General features: G+C 44.5%; 1 protein-coding gene and 1 pseudogene across 1 annotated transcript in view; one reads left to right on the forward strand and one right to left on the reverse strand.

Annotated features, from left to right (window-relative positions):
* Positions 1-19782, reverse strand: part of SLC7A14 (solute carrier family 7 member 14) — a 122993-nt gene that overhangs the window by 18898 nt on the left and 84313 nt on the right. Inside the window, exons 5-7 of the mRNA XM_050778264.1 lie at positions 7219-7365; positions 4286-4494; positions 1184-2061 (exon numbers count right to left, since the gene is read on the reverse strand). Coding sequence (XP_050634221.1) covers positions 1184-2061; positions 4286-4494; positions 7219-7365 — 1234 coding nt within the window. The remainder of the gene's footprint in view (positions 1-1183; positions 2062-4285; positions 4495-7218; positions 7366-19782) is intronic.
* LOC126947536 (keratin, type II cytoskeletal 8-like) lies at positions 7768-19390 on the forward strand (annotated as a pseudogene).

A 19782-nucleotide genomic window follows, 5' to 3' on the forward strand; every position in this document is an offset into this window, starting at 1 on the left:
ACCACTGTACTCCAGCCTGGGTGACACAGCAAGACTCCACCTCAACAACAACAACAAAAGAGTCTCTGTGGCCTTGCTCGGGCTAAGTGACTCATGTGTGTTTGTCCTGCCTCTCCTTTAGGCAGGGTTTACTCTTCTATTCCCCAGAGCTTCTAAAGATCCTCTTTAGCTAAGAATTTGTTATCCAAAACCTCCAGGGTTACCAAGTTGTACAGGGGACATACAAATAGTGACTAAGGAACTTTAAAATGAGTCTCTTCTTACACTTCTCAAGTTGTTACTAGCATCGATCCCCAGCCACCTCATGAACATCAGGGATTGTCCTAGATGATAAACATGTACTGCAAATACAATAGAAATGGATCACAAAGTAAAATCAGAAATCTTAGAAAAGGTACAGGGCTTCTTGAAGTCCATGAAAGTGAGTTTAGAGAAAAATTTGAATTCACACCCAAAATTGTGGACAATTGAGGACCTAACAGAGTCGTATTCGTTATTAACAGCAGGAGAGAGAAAATCAGTAAGGATGGTGGCATGATGGGTACTTCCCAAGTGAATGATCTGAATGTCAAGGGATGAAGAAAGGACCTTGGGAAATATGAAAAACTTTTGAATATTTTACAAAAGTCAGTATGAAGTGAGAGATGTTAAATGATGCCATGATTCAATTTTGTCAGAAAAATGATGCCAAAAAATCCACACTTAATTCACACTTTGTTCATTTAAAAATGAGAGCGTAATTGCTATTTTAATTTAATTTTGTGAAATCTAAGATAAATACTTTTTGTATTTTTCAGTTTACAATTCTTAGTTTCTACAATAAAATTCCAATCAAATGCTCTGACCCCAATTATACTATGCTATTTTTATCCCCTTAAAAATGTGGATTCACTTTAAGTGGACTTTTTATGGTATTAATTATCCTAATATAGGAAGAACTTTCAGTAATTCAGTAAGGCGATGAATTACTCAACATCATTTTTCCAGACCGATGACCAAGACCATTACAGGCAGAAAGGGGACAACTGGCTTTATTGACTCTCAGGCAGAACACAAAGGTCCATAGAACCAGCCAGATTTCTCTAGGAATGGAGTTGCCTAGTCCAGCTAGGAGGTAATTTTGGGATAAGCATGCTTAAGACCTTAAAAGGGAGCTCTCAAGGCTGCAAAAGAAGTTGCTTACCCACAAAGCACCAGACCGCAAACCGGATCCATGTGATGGTGGAGAGCTTTAGCATGAGATAGATGTTCACCAGCATGGCAAAGGCAGGCACAAAGGGGAGGCAAGGGGCCATGTAGGGCAGCTTCTTGGGGTTCTCTGGCTGCTGCAGGATCACAAACACCAGGGTGCTGATCAGCAGCACCATCAGAACAACCAGAAGGATGGCCCACCAGCTCTGCTCTGAGATGTAGTCAGAACCAAAGATGATGAAGGAGCAGAAGATGAACATGAGGATGAAGAGCAGGAGCACACAGATGGTCACCGTGTGCCCAGTTGCTGCTGTGGGCCGGTCCATTTTGCCTGGAAGGCCCAGCCGGATTCTCAAGGTGTAATAATGAGGCCCGATCAGCTTCTTTAACTTGATAAGATAAATATTTTCGGATTCATCAGCTTCTATGCCTGTGGTCATGTCCACGGTGCCGTAATTGGGGTGGTTGACGTTGTAGGTTGACTTGTCTGATTTCCCTATGAGCATCTCATTGTCTCCCAAGGATGGTAAGTTCTTGGCCCCACATGTGTTGGTGGCTGGGCCAGAAAACTCATCCCCTTCACTCACAGGAGAACAAGCTTCCTTCTCACAGTCAGCCAGAATGCCCTCCTTCTTCTTGGTGTGCTCCTCAGACAAGAACTTGACAAAACCATCAATGTCACTCTCGGGTTGGTATCGAAGAAGCAAGACACAAACAGAGACCAAGGTGTAGGCCAGGAGCGTGCCGATAGACATCATCTCTATCAGGTCTCTCAAGCTGACCAACAGTGCGAGGAGCGCCGCCAGGAACCCCGACACGATGCAGGCCACAACTGGCGTCTCTGTGTAGGAGCTGACATGAGCCAGGAACCTGGAGGGGCCGTGCAAACAGAGGGTTAATGGTGGGCTACAGTGACCGATTCCAGTGCAGCCAACACAGGGAGCTAGAACTATCAATAGGCTGGTGTGATTAACTCCTCCTGGTGCTGCTCCACCAATTTACTTCTGCATTCACTACTTTAAACCCAGCTGCGATTCCTACCCCAGGATTTAGTGTATAATTAAAAGAGAATTCACTTTATTTTATTTCATTATTATTATTTATTTTTTTGGTGAGATGGAGTCTCACTCTGTCCCCCAGGCTGGAGTGCAGTGGCATGATCTCAGCTCACTGCAACCTCTGCCTCCCGGGTTCAAGCGATTCTCCTTCCTCAGCCTCCTGAGTAGCTGGGATTACAGGTGTGCACCACTACACCTGGCTAATTTTTGTATTTTTAGTAGAGATGGGGTTTCACTATGTTGGCCAGGCTGGTCTCAAACTCCTGACCTCATGATTCACCCAACTTGGCCTCCCAAAGTGTTGGGATTACAGGCGTGAGCCACCGCACCCGGCCTAATTCTTTGATTTTAAGGCAAACTTCATTAGTAAAGTTCCTAATTATTATGTAATGGAAGGGCTGATTGAACCTAGGAGGTCTGTCTTTCAGAAATCTAGATTGAAGCCCAGGCTCTGCGTGAAAAAGTGATGGTTAGAGGAAGTCATGCACCTGCTTGGGGGTCCTCCTGACCTGTGAACTAGCATCTTAGCATCCTCTTGGAGCTTGTTGGAAATGTATATTCTCAGGTTTCACCCAAGACCTACTATACCAGAATCATAGTGGGGTGAGGCCTGCCAAACTGCTTTAAAAGACCTCCAGAGGATTCTGATTTATGCCAAAGCTCTAGACACCACCTATGACAAAAGTTGGCAAAATAGCACAGTAATTGAGAAACTGTGCTCACAGATACAGGTTTATGTCCAGCTAGTTACTGACTGAAGAAGAGACCAAGAAGAGCGACTGAATGGCACGTGCAGTAGGCTCCTCTCCCCTCCTCTCTCCTCATGGTCCCTTATTTTTATGATTCACACAAGACTGCAAATGTGCTTGAAGCCCCAGTATCTTTCCTCTTAGTTTCTTTGACAGCAGAAAAACCTTTTGAAGCCCCAGTATCTTTCCTCTTAGTTTCTTTGACAGCAGAAAAACCTTTTGGATGTGTGAAGTTGCCACACCTCCATCACCCTAGGGCCCTCTTGATCTGTTCAGCAACCTAAACATAGCAGCTCTGACCTGGTGATGGCTTCAGAGGGTATGCAGGGGAAATGAGTCAGAAGATGATGGCTGCAGAGACAAAGTCCCTGAACCAGCCCCCTCTGCACACCTGAGGGCTCCTTGGCCTCTATGGTTTACTCCTTGCTTTGTGCACTTGAAGAATGCCTTCTCAAGCAGGCCCCTCATGCTGGAAACAAAGGGCTGAGGCCACATCCCCTTTGTACCATGGGCAGATGAGCCACTTCATGGCCAATGTAGGGGGCAAGGACTGCCAACATACTGGTGTGGTGAAAAGTCTGGCTTGTGCACATGTACCCTAGAACTTAAAGTACATAAAAAAGAAAAAAAAAGTCTGGTTTTTGGAGTTGGATGTTCTGGGATCAAATCCTGACCTGCCACTCAGTAGCTGAGGGATTTGTGGCAATTTTGTTTCACCTCTCTGAGTCCTAGTAGATGTCTTCATATGCAAAATAGAGTTATTGTGAGGACTAAATGGGATACTGTATACACAGTATACAATAAATGGCCACTGGTGTTGCTGCTATTGTTAGGTTCTGTCCAGATGGTCTTATCTACTCTTCGTTGATTTTTTTTTTTTTATTTCAGAGGGGCTGTGGAAAGAGGGGCAGTTACCAGGCCTCAATGTGAGGGCAGGCCTAAGATGTCCCTGGTATGGTTCTTCCTTCTGGAAGCCACCCAGTACAGCAATTTGGCACCCATCATCTTCACAAAGGAGCAAGCAATGTCAGCTGGAAGGAGGAGGACAGTGGGGCAGGGGGGGCACACATCAGCTTGTGCTGGACTGAGGGACCACAGAGTTAAACTGAGGGGCTGCTTCAGGGCCTGAGCTCTGTTCACTCACTTTTTCTCCAGGATACATGACAAGGTCCACAGTCCATGTGAAAGGCACTGACATAAAAATCACAGTCAGGCTGACAGTGGGTAGACGTTCTCCCTGGATAGACACGGCAGAGCAGGATAAATTTCACGGAGGGTAGCCCTTACCTGAAAAGGAGCCCATCACCAGCCATGGCATAAATGACCCTCGGCATCGGGAAGAGGGACCCCAGCAAACTGACTGTCAGTCCTGCAACGGACCCAATGGCCACTACGAATTTTGCAGCATAGAATCCATGAGCCACAAACATCTCCATGAGTGGGGATTCCGTGTCAATGGCGTAATATGGCACCATCAGAGTCAAGATCATGCTCACCTGTTAAAACAAGAGAAGACAGGGCTGGAGGTACAGGGGAAGAACGCATGGCTGGAGGCCCCACGGGAGAGGAAAGAGCCCTGTCCCTGGAGGCAGAGGCTTGCATGGCAGCTTGGATCCACCACTTGCTGGCATGTGCCTTTACTGTAGACCAGTCATCTGGCCTCTAGGCCTTTCTCAATGTTTTCTCCCCACATGTGAATTTAGTGGACTGGGCCAGAAACTCTCTATCTCTCTGGTCCTTTGATATCTGAGGAGTAAGACGGCAGGTATTTCAGCCCCATGAAAGCAGAGCTATGCCGACAGTTCCGTGGAGAGCAGATATTTCCAGAAGGAAGGAGCTGCAGCCAATGCCCTGCAACCAGGCCTGGCAGGGACCATGGGCACCCTGCCCACGTGGATAAGGCTCTCATTTCTCTTATGCTTTCTGGTCCTCAGGGTCTTATCCATGCTCCCTCTCACTGTGAAACACCAGAGATAAAATCTCCAAAGATAAGTGATGAAGAGGCCTATAGCCTGTTAACTATTGGGACCCAGATAAGGACTCATATTTCTATTTCTTCTCTCTAGCTTAGTCCTAGGAGCCAGGCAGGCCAACAAACAAATGATGGCATCAGGACAGAATCAATCCTACTGATTATATGGCTGTCAGGCAACTATGGCTTTGCTTAATCAGGAATCATTTACTGTGTGTGCTATAAGGATCCACCCCCAGAGAAGAGGGAGATGTGAGGGAGGAGCAGAAGAGGAAATAGAGAGCAGAATGTCTTTGCTCTTCCCTCTACCCTACCACCCCTCCCTCAACACTCTACCTATGGGGAGAAATCGGGGTATGGACAGGACAAAGCCACTGGTATGCGTGTGCATCAGGGAGGCAATAAGCACTTAACTGGGGGCTCCCAGGACCTACTCCCCTCACATATTATTGATCTGCCCGACAACCCCGCCTTCAGAATTGGCCATAGGCAACGGAGCCACCAGTCATATGACCAGATATGTCCCCTGTCCCCTCCCCCTCTCCGCCCAGGCTATGAAGGCCAAATTGACATCAAGAAAGGAATTCAAAGCCTGAAGGTCATATGTAGACCATTTCTTTGCCTACTCCTTTGGAGCCAAGGTCCTCCAGCAGAGCCAAGGGCCACCAGGGAGGACAGGATGTCCTAGCACAGCCCAGCAACCTCGTTCTTCTCATGGTGGTAGAGGGGCTTGCCTGCTGGCCAGTACAAGACCAAACAACTCCTAGGGCGTGTTTAAGGCCCGTGCAGTATGAAAGAGAACGTTTCTCAGTAACACAACCACTTGCAATATCCCCTTTGGGGATGGGGCAGGGTGGGCTGGAGGAGAGTGGGACTGAGCCTTCTCCAGCCTCAGGGAGTCTCCTGAGTTAGATCAGCATGGGTAAAAAGTTGGTGGATGCATAGAAGTACTCTGTGGTCTATAAAGTGCTATTCTAAGGCAGGCACTGCAATGATTGACTTTATTGTGTGTGTTGTAAAGGCCTACTCCTGGAGGAAGGGCAGGAATGAAGGAGGAGTAAAAGGAGAAATGCAGAGTGCCCCTGCTGTTCCTTCTGTCCTGCAACCCCTCCCTCAACATTCTGCCCACAGGGATAATCATGGTATGGACAGGATGAAGCCCCTTGCGTGTGTGTGCATAGCGGGAGGCGATAATTGAGGCAACCATAAAACCTCTGGGTAGGCAGCTGAATGTCTGTAAACGACCCCCAAGTTTGCTCTGTGTTTTTCTCTGGCTTCTAGAACAATCCTGTTTTGCAGCTTGCCTTAATGATCAATCAGTCTGGCTTCCTTAGCTAGTTGCTACAGATGTCTTTTTGGGAAAGAGAAACAGCAAGGCTGATCAGCGGCAGCAACCCTCCCATCCCCCCGACCCCCCACCAGCTCTTTCCTAATTGTGGTGACCCAAGTGAGTCCGCCCCTCAGGACCTGAGAATGTTTGTGGAACCACACACTGATTGGCCTGTGAGCCACTTCTCTCCATTGCCAGGGGCAGAGGGGGATGTTGGATGCAGCTGGGCCATTTCTGTGATAGAAATTCTGGGATGGGAGCTGAGAGAGCAAGCATCAAAGCGTGAGGAGTGTCGCGGGGCGTGATCCTGAAAAAGACAAGGCTGAAGCCTTTTTTCTGGGACTCCCCTAGTTAGGGAAACCTGAAGGTGAGTTTAAGCTGGTGTAACAAGAGAGAGCAACGGCCGAAAGAAATGACACTTTCCTCCCCAGATTTAAGGGGAAGAGAGTTTGTAGAGGACAATGTATTCTCTCTCCCCGCTGTGCAGGGAGCCTCGCCTCTTTGCTGCCGGGAAGCTCCCAGAAGACAGAAGAGCATTGAGGAAAGTGCACAGAGGCCCACAATGCCTTTGCTCGCACACCCACCCGTTACTGCCAGCCTATGACCTGAGCTCCTTGGACGGCAGCCTATTCCCTGCACACCAGCCCCTGGGGCAGCAGCAGACACCGAGAGCTTGTGAGGATGGAGGGGTGGGAATGAAGGCCAAGGCTGAAGTGAAGGCCTGGGGCTTCTCCTCTTCTTCAGTTTGGAATCCTAATTTTTTTCTTGTCATGGGGAGTGGGGAATGGGACTACAGGGGATAAAAGACAGGTACACAGACACCAAGAAGACATAGGAAAGGACTCCTTCCTGACAGAGAAGGGAGCTCGGTGCCAGAGCCACATCATGAGGAGAGTCCCGCAAGCATCTGGTACTTACAGACACATATGCTGTCAGGCAGATGACCAGGGAGGCGGTGATAGCATAAGGGATAGACGTGTTGGGATTCTTGGCTTCCTCTCCAGTGGTGGCGATGATGTCAAAGCCAATGAAAGCGTAGAAGCATGTTGCTGCTCCTTGCAGCACCTGTGTGGATGATGGCATTTGTCAGACTCAGAAGGTCAGGGTGGCACCAGGGCCTTAAATGTGGAAACTGCCCTATGCCCTATGCCCTGCAGACATGACTGAGTGGCTGAGGGAGTAACATGGCGGAACTCGTGCTAAACACGCAAGTTTTGATCTCCTACGCTTTCTAGCTGTGTGGTTGTGGTCGATTCTCTTACGCTGTGTAAATAGAGACACGAAGAATTGGCAGGTGTGGTGGCTCCCACCTGTAATCCCAGCACTTTGAGGGGCCTAGGTGGGTGGATCATGAGGTCGGGAGTTCGAGACCACCTTACCAACATGGTGAAACCCTGTCTCTACTAAAAATACAAAAATTAGCTGGGCATGGTGACATGCACCTGTAATCTCAGCTATTCAGGAGGCTGAGGCAGGAGAATTGCTTGAACCCGGGAGGCAGAGGTTGTAGTGAGCTGAGATCGCACCATTGCACTCCAGCCTTGGTGACAGAGGGAGACTCCATCTCAAAAAAAAAAAAAAAAAAAAAAAAAAAAAAAAAAAAAAAAAAAAAGCTTCTGCCTTTTAGTGTAGGGGATTCAGACACTTCTGCATAAGGAAGAGTTATCCTACCTAAATTACTGTTAGTACCCCTGACAGATCAGCTCTATGGTAACTTCCAGATCTGAAATGATATAAAAGATTTTCAGATCTTCAGATATTCTATTGTCTTCACTGGGAAGACAGGGTAAAGACAGTTTATTTGTTGCTCCTTTTGGGACTTGAATGACCTAGTTGGGCATGAGGCAGGAGGTCAGAGTAAAGCTAGGGGATAGTATCCAGTCACGTCTGCTGGCAGTCTGTCTGCCAGGAGTCCACATGGCTCTAGGGGTGTTTGGGAATGTATTATATATGTCAAAATGTCAGTGAAAACCTTCCATTGAAGAGTGGCTACTTTCTTTGAAAGAACCTATTGAAGTTTAAATGAGGGTTACCCACCTTGGTATTTTCATTGTTAGCTTTAAGTAAAAAAAGGGCCTCTTTGAACGCTTGGGGATGTCCTTTTAGAAGGTGAGAGATGTTTTTGGACTTGTGTGTATGCGATGAGGGAAAAAAATGCAAGCCCTAGTCGGTGGTCCAGGAGGTGAGACCCATTGTAGACTGGACCATTTTATTTTTCTTTTCTCCACATTCAGTTTATAAATGATGAAAATCAAAATGTGTGCCAAACTGACACTTGTCCAAAATTTTCACTCTTAACTTCCTCATTGACTTCTCAATAAGACAAAATACGAAATACCAGAACCTGTAAGGTACACCACAGAATCAAAGATCTTCTCAAACCTTCAGAAGCAAACTTTGTTTATCTATAAAATGAGCTGGTGTTTCCTACAGTTTCTCTCAGCTAGGATTCTAATGTTTCAACCCTCTACTCCCAGGTTCTTATCCTGGAGGCCATGGAATTCAGGGCATCTATAAATTTTGCTGGCAAAGAATTACATATGTTTTTTCACTACCTTCTAGTTGAATTAGCATTTTTTTCTGTTATGAATATAGGTGTCAAACTAGCAATACCTGTGCCTGTGTCACCAATAGCAATCAGATATTTTCATTTCATATGAGAATTGTTGTAGAGATCTTGAAATATCACTTATGCTTATTACTACCTTCAAATTATGATAATTATTAGACATAGATGTTAACATATAAATCCCAATAGAGAAGCACATTGTTACTAGATTATAATTTAAAAATAAAATAAAATTAAAAATACTTAATACTACATTTCAACATAATTGATTTCCTTTGAATTCCTATGTAATTAGGCTATTCCTTTAAAAACACAATTCTCATAAGGGATCTACAGGCTTCATCGGACATCCAGGTGGTCCGTGGCACAAGAAAATTTAAGAACTCCTGGTCTGTTCTAATAAGCCAGGTAGAAAGAACTTCTCAAACATAAGTGGTTCCATCTCTAGATGGCTACTTTCCAGAAGAGAAGAGACCTCCTGCTTTCCCTACAGCAAAATTTTTCATACAAGGGTGTGGAAAATGTCTTTGGCCTCCAGACAAAGAGAGAAAATAGATCTCACCTCATCATACATGGAGGTTCACAGGCTTGGAAATGTGCTTGTTTTCACTTATCTAGAAAATATTACTGGTCTTCAAGGATGAACGGATGCTAGACTGCAGGCTCACTAAGTAGTCCTGATCAAGAAAAGCCTCACTTTAAGATAGGTCCTTCATTTTTGACAAAGGTGCCAAGAACATACACTGGGGGAAAGACAGTCTCTTCAGTAGATAGTGCTGAGAAAACTGGATATCCATATACAGAAGAATGAAACTAGACTGTTATCTCTCATCATCTACAAATATCAAATCAAAATGGATGGAAGACTTAAATCTAAGACCTCAAACTATAAAACTACCACAAGAAAACATTGGGGGAAAGTCTTCAGGACATTGGTCTGGGCAAAAATTTCTTGAGCAATACCCCACAAGCACAGGCAACCCAATAAAAACAGAGTTATTCTACACATTCAAGTCCTCTGTGGAAATAAGCGGGGTTACAAATAAATCAATATATTGGCTATCTCTATGTCTTAAGGAACTCATTTACCTTTTTGTACTTTGTTTTCATCCAGCATTTTCAACCGCAATCATAGGCTGTAAGACTACCCCTAGGGGATGTTTGGAAAGATGTTTGGAAAATCTCCAGGACATTAGTCTGGGCAAAAATTTCTTGAGCAATACCCAACAAGCACAGGCAACCAAAGCAAAAATGGACAAATGGGATCACATCAAGTTAAAAAGCTTCTGCATAGCCGAGGATACAATCAACAAAGTGAAGAGACAACCCACAGAATAGGAGAAAATATCTGTAAACTACCCATCTGACAAGGAATTAATAACCAGAATATATAAGGAGCTCAAACAACTCTATAGCAAAAAATCTAGTAATCTGATAAAAAAAAAAAAGGGCAAAAGATTTGAATAGACATTTCTCAAAAGAAGACATACAGATGGCAGACAGGCATTGACAATCAGATAAATGAAAATCACAACTACAATCACATATTATCTCACCTCACTTAAAATGGTTTATATCCAAAAGACAGGCAATAATAAATGCTGGCAAGGATGTGGAGAAAGAGGAACACTTGTACAATGTTTTTGGGAATGTAAATTAGTACAGACACTATGGAGAAGAGTTTAGAGGTTCCTCAAAAAACTAAAAATTGGGCTACCATATGATCCAGCAATCCCACTGCTGGGTATATACCCAAAAGAAAGGAAATCAGCATATTGAAGAGATAGCTGCATTCCTATGTTTGTTGCAACACTGTTTACAATAGCTAAGATTTGGAAGCAACCTAAGTGTCCATCAACAGATGAATGGATAAAGAAAATGTGGTACATATACACAATTGAGTATATGCAGCCATAAGAAAGAATGAGATCCAGTCATTTCCAGCAACATAGATGGAACTGAAGATCATTATGTTAAGCAAAATAAGCCAGGCATGGAAAGACAAACATTGCATGTTCTTACTTATTTGTGGGATCTAAAAATAAAAACAATTGAGCTCAGACATAGAGAGTAGAAGGATGGTTACCAGAGGCTGGGAAGGATAGTTGGGGGCTGGAGGTGGGGAGGTGGGGATGGTTAACGGGTACAAAAAAAGTAGAAAGAATGAGTAAGACCTACGTTAGAAAACACAACGGGGTGACTACAGTCAATAATAATTGTACATTTTAAAATAAAGAGTGTAATTGGATTGTTTGTAACTTGAAGAATAAATGCTTGAGGAGACGGACACCCCATTCTCCATGATGTGCTTATTTCACATTGCATGCCTGCATCAAAACATCTCATGTACCCCATAAATATATACACCTACTAAGTACCCACAAAAAAACACCCAGAAAAACAGGTCCTGCTTTCTCTTCCTTTAACATCCATTCTTCCCTTCTACACACACAGACACATATATGTACAAACACAAACATGCACACACATACACAAATACATATAAACACACATACACACGCAAACACATATACATACATATATATGCATTACATACACTCCTCTTGTAAATCATTTAGTGACCTGGCACAACAACCGTATAAATTTGGGCAAAGCAATCTTAGAAAAAGGTGAGAGGTTTGTGAACCATGCCATGTAAGGAAGAACTGGGGACCTGGGGATGTTTAATTTGAAGAGCAGAAGACTCAGTGGAAGATGCAGAGGACACCATTAAATATGTGCAGTACTGGCAGTTGGAGTCAATGTGACGCCCACTGTAGGCTTCAGAGGAAATCCTAGAGCCACGCACATGGGCGTGATTGGCTTTGGTTAGGAGCATAGACTTGGTAGATTGTCAGGCCCAGGTTGATTCTGCCACATATTAGCTTGGTGACCTAGAATAAGTTCTTAACTTCTTGGAGCCTAAGTTTCATTGTTACTTAAATGGAGATAATAATAGCACTTGGCTCATAGTATTGTTACAAGGATAAAATAAGCTAATAGAGTAAACTGCAGTCCATAATAGAGTAGGTGCTCAATAAATATTAGCTCTTACCACCAGTATTATTATGACAATTCTAAGTTTTTCTAGAGCAGTTGACACCCAAGAGCACAAACTCCTCCTCCTTCTCCTTCTCCTTCTCTCCTCCCTCTACTCCCCCACCTTCCTCCTTTTAGAACTTGACTTGTGTATACTAAGTGCTACCATGTGCCAGGCACTGTGCTCAGTGATGGGATATAGTCACGAGCAAAAAGTACGCAGCTTGATTTTATGGAGATTGAGTGTAGAGGATACTGCAAGATCCCAAATGCAGTCTTGATTATGGTAACAAACTGAACAAGATTAATAAGCATCTGTATTATTTATAAAATACAAATGCTACTTTCCTCTAAATGAATGAGAGAAGGGATGGCAATTACTGAAAATGATTAGCTATCAGAAAGTTAACTATGACCAAGTAGGGAAAAGAGGAAGTAAACCTGCAAAGAGGTTGTCTCTTAGCCTGCATTTGCATACGTAGAACTAGAAAGCAAGTATAGCTGAAGAAAGACTGGACAGATCAAAGGCAGGACATGTGGAGGTTCTACCACATTAGGCAGTCAAGAGAATTTATTAATAACTCAGATGATTCAAACAAAATTTCAGTAAGGGACTATAGGCAGGTCTGGGGAGTATTTAGGCGGGGTTAAGGGAACTGACTAGGGATTTGAAGTATCAGAGACTTAGCAACACTGAGAAGTTGTCATCCCGAGGCCTAAGTGTAGGGGGTGGAATGGTGTCCTGGAGTCCGGCAGGAGCCGGAGCTATGGGTCAGAGATTCCTAGAAGGAGCTGCCTTGTGGAGGCACAGCCAGTGTGGTGTGCAGCAAGAAAGAAATACTCTGGCCTTGCTTTCTTCTCACCTTCTGACCTGATAATATTTCCCATTGGCTAAATTCAACAGGAAGCAACCTGCAGCAGAGAACAGGTCATGAAGGGTGGAGAATAGGTCTGGGGAGTGGAGGCAAATGGAGAAGAAAGATCAGCACACCTACCAAGGTCAAACCGAACTTGGCCTAACACGACATAGATGAAATAAACAATTACTAAAGAGAAGATAATAAAATTAGCAAAAAGGGTCATCTTTTTCCTTGAGTTAGTTTGAATGAACTTTTCTTCCTTGCAAGCAAACGGTCCCTGATTGGTAAATGCAAAGACTCATGAAATGAAACTGTATATGGGTGCCACTGAAACTGTTTTCCATGTCACTCTGTCCAGATCTCAGATCTGACCACTGGTGTCTATAATTAGGATAGACTTCCATGCATAAAAGCACATGTGCGGTACCTGAGGGTGAGCATCTGTGAATAAAATTGGTGGGTGAAATGTGTTTATGTGTGTTTGTGTGCAAGTGTATGTGTATTTCTGGGTTTATTGGTATGTTATCCTAACTCTTTGCTTTAATGTTTTGCAAAATTAAAAAATAGTATTGAAAAAAATTAGCTGGGTGTGGTTGTGTGCACCTATAGTTCCAGTTACTTGGGAGGCTGAGGTGGGAAGATTAGAGAGGCTGAGGTGGGAAGCCCGGGAAGTTGAGGCTGCAGTGAGCTGTGATGGCGCCACTGCACTCCAGCCTGGGCAACAGAGTGAGACTCTGTCTAAAAAAAAAAGTATTGACCTTTTTATTTGATGATATAGCTGAGATTGTTGTTTGAAGTCAACCTGATATAAAAACTCAGCCGGCTGATCCAGAACAGAGTTCACCCCTCTAGAATGGGGTTGTGGGAAAGCAGCACGTGCCTCAGTTGCTGGAGGGCTTCCGCTTAGTTAGTTGTCAAAAGTAATGTCATTAGTGGCCTGCTACTCAGTATGTGAGGTCCGTAAAAACTGGCCCCCTGCATCTTGCTGATATTTGAGAGGCATTCAGATGAGGCAGCCTTCACACGTTCTGCCTCGGCCAGTCTCCAGATGCCTGGGAGATAATTAGGCGCCTTTATATTATTCACTCTCTAGGCAACAAGATGAAATTCCAACTTTTCATAGCATTTTCTACCACCCTCATGCCCCAGCTCTATTAGCAGCCTGTCCCCAGTGACAGTGGAATGTACTGATAGGTTCCCACAGATGGATTCAGATGTGGAGAACATGAAAAACAACTTTTCCTTTGTTTGGAGGCTGTCAGGATTCCCCACAAATGATTGCTATGGACCATTTTCGTGGGAGCTATTTGTGCTGTTAGAGTGTCTTATTTGCTTAAAGAAAAACCATAAGATAGTATCAAGAACAAATAACATGAAGGGAACACACATCCAACAATGTTCAAGGGCTGACGAACTGCAGATGGAAGCAGGGGTTCAGCTGAAGGCCAGAGTTACTTGATACAGGGAAAAATGTTTGTTGTTCTTAAACTCTTCAAGACCAAAGAAGCATTTGACCCAGAACCTGTAAGTGAGTAAACCATTCCGTAAACTATTTTCTTTGGAAGGAAGTGTTTGGAGCAGGGGAAAGAGTAGGTTTATAAGGGGTCCATGGTTAGAGGATGGATTGATTGTTCATTAACTCTTTCAAAGTCTTTGAGAATTGTGTGGAAAGTCATGTCATGCTATTCTTATACATCATCTCCTACACAATGGTTTCCTCCATTCCATCCTACCTAAAGCAATTGAAGAATAAAGTGGGTTGGACCTCTGCACTAGTCCCCTAGTCAGGGGTAGAGGTAAGTGTTTTGCTAAGGAGTGAAGAAGTTCATGTATCTGTTGACGAGGAAACACACTTTTGTAGACAATTGTTAGGTAACAGAGTAAGGAGTGTGTGTATTACCTTGGTGTATGACATGCTCATGAGACAGTGTCAGACCTTAAAAAATCGAGTCAGAATTCAAAATGACTTTGCTGGACTTCGGAAAAATCACCTGAAACCAAAGGTGAGAAATAACAGGTACAGGCCCATTCACTAGGAAGGAAATGTACTATGTAGAAATCCAAGGCCAGGCAGAGTGTGGAGAGGATGAATCAGTAACATCTTCACACTGGGCTGTCCTTTGTTCTCAGATGATACTTTTAGGCACATTCACTAGGACATACATCATCCCCAAATTTCCTTTAGGGATAATGGAATTGCAGCAAAACATTTACAATCCCAGCCAAGCTTTTTTCTTGACCAATGACAAAACTACTCAAGGCAGTAAGCTTGGATTGGAATGAGGACAGTGAACAGAAGTGCAAAAGAAGATAACCAGTTCCATGGCCCCAAACCCAGGTGGCAGTGGGGTAAATAAGTACTTTGGCCCATCCAGGACTGGGATCTAATTTCAGCTCTATTACTTACTGTCTAGATCTGTGACTTTAACTTTTCTAAGCTTCAGTTATTTGTATGTAAAAGTGGAGATCTCTGTACTTATTTTGCAGGGCTGCTGTGAAGATTAAATTTAAAGTGTGCATGAAAGAGTTTGTCACAAAGAAAATGTTCAATGTTAGGAAAAGCATCCTTCATTTCCTTCTTATGCCTGACTTCTGATCGTCTGTTAGGAAAGTTAGTCAGAACCCAGGATGTATAAGTGGGGAACCCCAAGGCTGGCATGATGAGCTCCTTCCTTGATGAAGTGGGCTCCTGATTGAGGAAGGATATGGAGCCCCTGAGAAGGAAAGGGAGACCCCCAAAGAGAATAAACGCCCCAGAACAAAACACAAGGCTAAAAGCAATGCTAAAATGTGCCTCCATCTTCTTCAGGATGGGTAAAGAACATTTACACAGAGGATATTAACTCTTTCCAGTCTTTAAGTGGGGTCTAAACTAAAGGGTGTGCCATTTGGGTGAGCTAATAGGAGGATTTTGAAAATTAAATATCAATCAAGTAGTTAAGAAGAGTTTTAGAATTGCATTGACAGGATGTCTTCATAAACAATGCATACGCAGCCTGGGTCAGTTGAACTATATTCCATCTGAAGATAAGAAAAGAAACTAGACTATCTCTCAATGTTCCTCCAAGATTCTATGACTTCATGAAAGTTTAAAGGAAATATAACATGTCAGATTTATTACCTTACTACTTACTAAAGAAAGCTCAGAGAGAATGATAATGATACACAAGGTACTCCGTTGGTAGAAAGGGTTTTGGAGTCACACAGATCTGTGCAGAAACCCCAGCCCTGGAGCTGACTAGCTAAGTGATGTCAGGTCAGTTTCCCAGCCTCTACGAAGATTCTCCAATTTTAAGTTAGGGATAACAGCACCGCTTAAAAGTTTTGTTTTAAGAGTGAGATACTATTAATGGAATCCGATGCCAGGAACTTAACAGGTAGTCAATAAATACTAGTTCCTTCCTCGTGTAGTTTTAACTATTGCCAACCATAACAAGCTGCACATAAAAACATCTAAGATGTTGCTGTTTTTTGCAAACATGTGGTGCAATTAGTTTTGCTACATAATAGATGAGAAAGACTGAAAGCACAGAAGTTAATTGATGGCCAAAGTCTTACAGTAAGTCCATGACCCAATAATTTCTTGTATTGTCAAGAAAATGATGAGGACATTTTCCTGCTACAATGAAAATGCAATTGAGGACCAAGAAGCAGCTTCTCAGCTCCTTCTGGCATCTCTGCCTGGTCCAGCCCACCTGCCTCCACTCCTGCCTCCACCATGTCCATCAGGGTGACCCAGAAGTCCTAACAGGTGTCCACCTCTGGCCTCCAGGCCTTCAGCAGCTGCTTCTACACAAGTGGGCCTGGTGCCTGCATCAGCTCCTCAAGCCTCTCCCGAGTGGGCAGCAGCAGCTTCTGGGGTGGCCTGGGCGGAGGCTATGGTGGGGCCAGCAGCATAGGAGGCATCACCGCTGTCACGTTCAACCAGAGCCTGCTGAGCCCTGTTAACCTGAAGGTGGACCTCAATATCCAGGCCATGCACACCTAGGAGAAGGAGCAGATCAAGACCCTCAACAAGTTTGCCTCCTTCATCGACAAGATACAGTTCCCGGAACAGCAGAACAAGATGCTGGGGACCAAGTGGAGCCTCCTGCAGCAGCAGAAGACAGCTGGGATCAACATGGACAACATGTTTGAGAGCTACATCAACAACCTTAGGCGGCACCTGGAGACTCTGAGTCAGGAGAAGCTGAAGCTGGAGACGGAGCTTGGCAATATGCAGGGGCTGGTGGAGGACTTCAAGAACAAGTATGAGGATGAGATCAATAAGCGTACAGAGATGGAGAATGAATTTGTCCTCATCAAGAAGGATGTGGATGAAGCTTACATGAACAAGGTAGAGTTGGAGTCTTGCCTGGAAGGGCTGACTGATGAGATCAGCTTCCTCAGGCAGCTGTTTGAAGAGGAGATCCAGGAGCTGCAGTCCCAGATCTCAGACATGTCTGTGGTGCTGTCCATGGACAACAGCCACTCCCTGGACATGGACAGCATCATCGCTGAGGTAAAGGCTCAGTACAAGGAGACTGCCCACCACAGCCAGGCTGAGGCTGAGAGCTTGTACCAGATCAAGAATGCGGAGCTGCAGACGCTGGCTGGGAAGCATGGAGATGACCAGCGGTGTACAAAGACTGACATCTCTGAGATGAACCAGAACATCAGCCGGCTCCAGGCTGAGATTGAGGGCCTCAAAGGCCAGAGGGCTTCCCTGGAGGTCACCATCACAGATGCCGAGCAGCGTGGGGAGCTGGCCGTTAAGGATGGCAACGCCAAGCTGTCCGAGCTGGAGGCTGCCCTGCAGCGGGCCAAGCAGGACATGGCATGGCAGCTGCGTGAGTACCAGGAGCTGATGAACGTCAAGCTGGCCCTGGACATCGAGATCGCCACCTATAGGAAGCTGCTGGAGGGTGAGGAGAGCCGGCTGGATTCTGGGATGCAGAACATAAGTATCCATATGAAGACCACCAGTAGCTATGCAAGTGGTCTGAGCTTGGCCTATGGGGGCCTCACAAGTCCTGGCCTCAGTTATGGCCTAGGCTCCAGCTCTGGCTCTGTCGCGAGCTCCAGCTCCTTCAGCTGCATCAGCTCCACCAGCTCCACCAGGGCCATGGTTGTGAAGGAGATTGAGACCCGTGATGGGAAGCTGGTGTCCAAGTCCTCTGACGTCCTGCCCAAGTGAAGAGCTGCCGCAGCCCCTCCCAGCCTGCCCCTGTTGTGGCTTCCCCAGAGCCTGGGAGGGAGGCTGCCGTGCAGGGGAGCACAGGGAACAGGAGACCCACCTGAGGCTCAGCCCCAGCTCTCAGCCCACCCGCGGGGGAGTTTACCACTTGGGGACCCCTCTTGCCCATGCCTCCAGCTACAAAACAATTCAATTGCTTTATTTATAATGCCCAAAATAAAATCTCAGCTAACTCTGCCAAAAAAAAAAAAAAAAGAAAAGAAAAGAAAAGAAAATGCAACTGAGTTCCAGGAAAACATTCCTTCTTTTCACTCTTGTAATTTATTGTTTCTCTTATATGATAGGAAAGGAACAGTTTGTATCATAAGATAATACAGATCTGGGGGTCCAGAATGGGGCCAACAGTGTTTCTTTGTTTTTTTCTTTTGGGTTTAAGCAGTTTCAGTATTTCTTCATTTCAAAGAGGAAGGATGAACTTTGCAGTTCTGTGGAATTCTTATAGATAAGGAGAAGACTAGGAATCTTGGCTTAAATTGCTTCCTTGCTTATTTCTCTGCATTGAACGGCATAGCATGGTTCAGAATAAACAGAAGTGATTTTGAGTGTTCTCCAAGAAACATTTCTGATCCCTGGACGTGTTGGAGAAAAACCAGTCTAAGCAAAAGCTACAAAAGCAAAGTGGGTGGAATCCTGGACTTGCTTTCTGTCATCAGTTCTAGGCAGACTTGCCTCTCTCGACCTTAGATTGTTCATCTGTTAAATGAATGGATAGAACCAGGTAACCTCTAAGGTCCCTGACAGCTCAAAATTCTCTGATTTATGTTCTACCATGAAAAAAAGGTGGGCTAGTGAATTTCACCAACAAATCCACAACGTAAGTATTTTTAGTCATCCTAGAGAAAGAAACCAGGTGCAACTCACAGCCACTTGTCAGTATAAAGAATTTGCCACTCTGACCTTCCTATTTTTCTCTAGCATAAACCACACTAGCCAGATCATGGAATGAGATCTGAAAATGTCCTTTTGGTCCGGCCCACCCTCTTGCTAACCCCTAGACCACACCAGGTAAACCCGCCTGTCATGAACTATGCCTTTGGAATGGGACTTATAGCACAGCCCTCCATTAGGCCAGCTCAACTGTCCTCTGACCCCAGTGGGACTCTCCTCCTAGAGTCAAATGCTGACATTGCAATTAAAAACTGTTATTTTCCTAGTTTCATACCCAGGCAAAACTCATCCCTTCCCTACTCTCCCCTTTCCCTGGCCTCCTTTATTGCCTTGTGTATTTTTGTTCTTGTTATCTCCCTTAGTAGATTGTAGAGATAATTCTATAGAACTGAGCTGTTCTTGCAGAGACTTTGGAGTCAGGCAGGCCTGGCTGACTGGGTTCTGCCACTTCCATTGTGTGTTTAACAGCAAGCCATTTGAACTCTCTGAATGGAAGTTTTTTTTGTTTTGTTTTGTTTTGTTTTGTTTTCATCTTTAAGAGCAGAATGTAAATATCTTCCTCACAAGATTATCAGGATGATTAAATGAGTTAGTACATGCAATGCCACTTAGCACAATTTTAGGCAATTGCAGGTTGCCGAAACATTGAATCTATTATTGTTATTTGTATAAAATAGGATCTTAACAAATGCTTGTGAAACAAAACAAAACAAACAAACACACACACGCAAGAACCACTTCTTCAGGATATTCCAACTAAATTCAGATCCAAAGGTGATAAAGAGGGTGCTGTGGTAATTATGGAACAGAACAGCATTTTCTTGAAAATATGTCTTAGGCTGGTCACAGGGTAGAAGGCAGAGTGTGTGACAGGCACACCAGGTGTTTGG

The sequence above is a fragment of the Macaca thibetana genome, chromosome 2 (assembly GCF_024542745.1).
Source record: "Macaca thibetana thibetana isolate TM-01 chromosome 2, ASM2454274v1, whole genome shotgun sequence".
NCBI lineage: Eukaryota > Metazoa > Chordata > Mammalia > Primates > Cercopithecidae > Macaca > Macaca thibetana.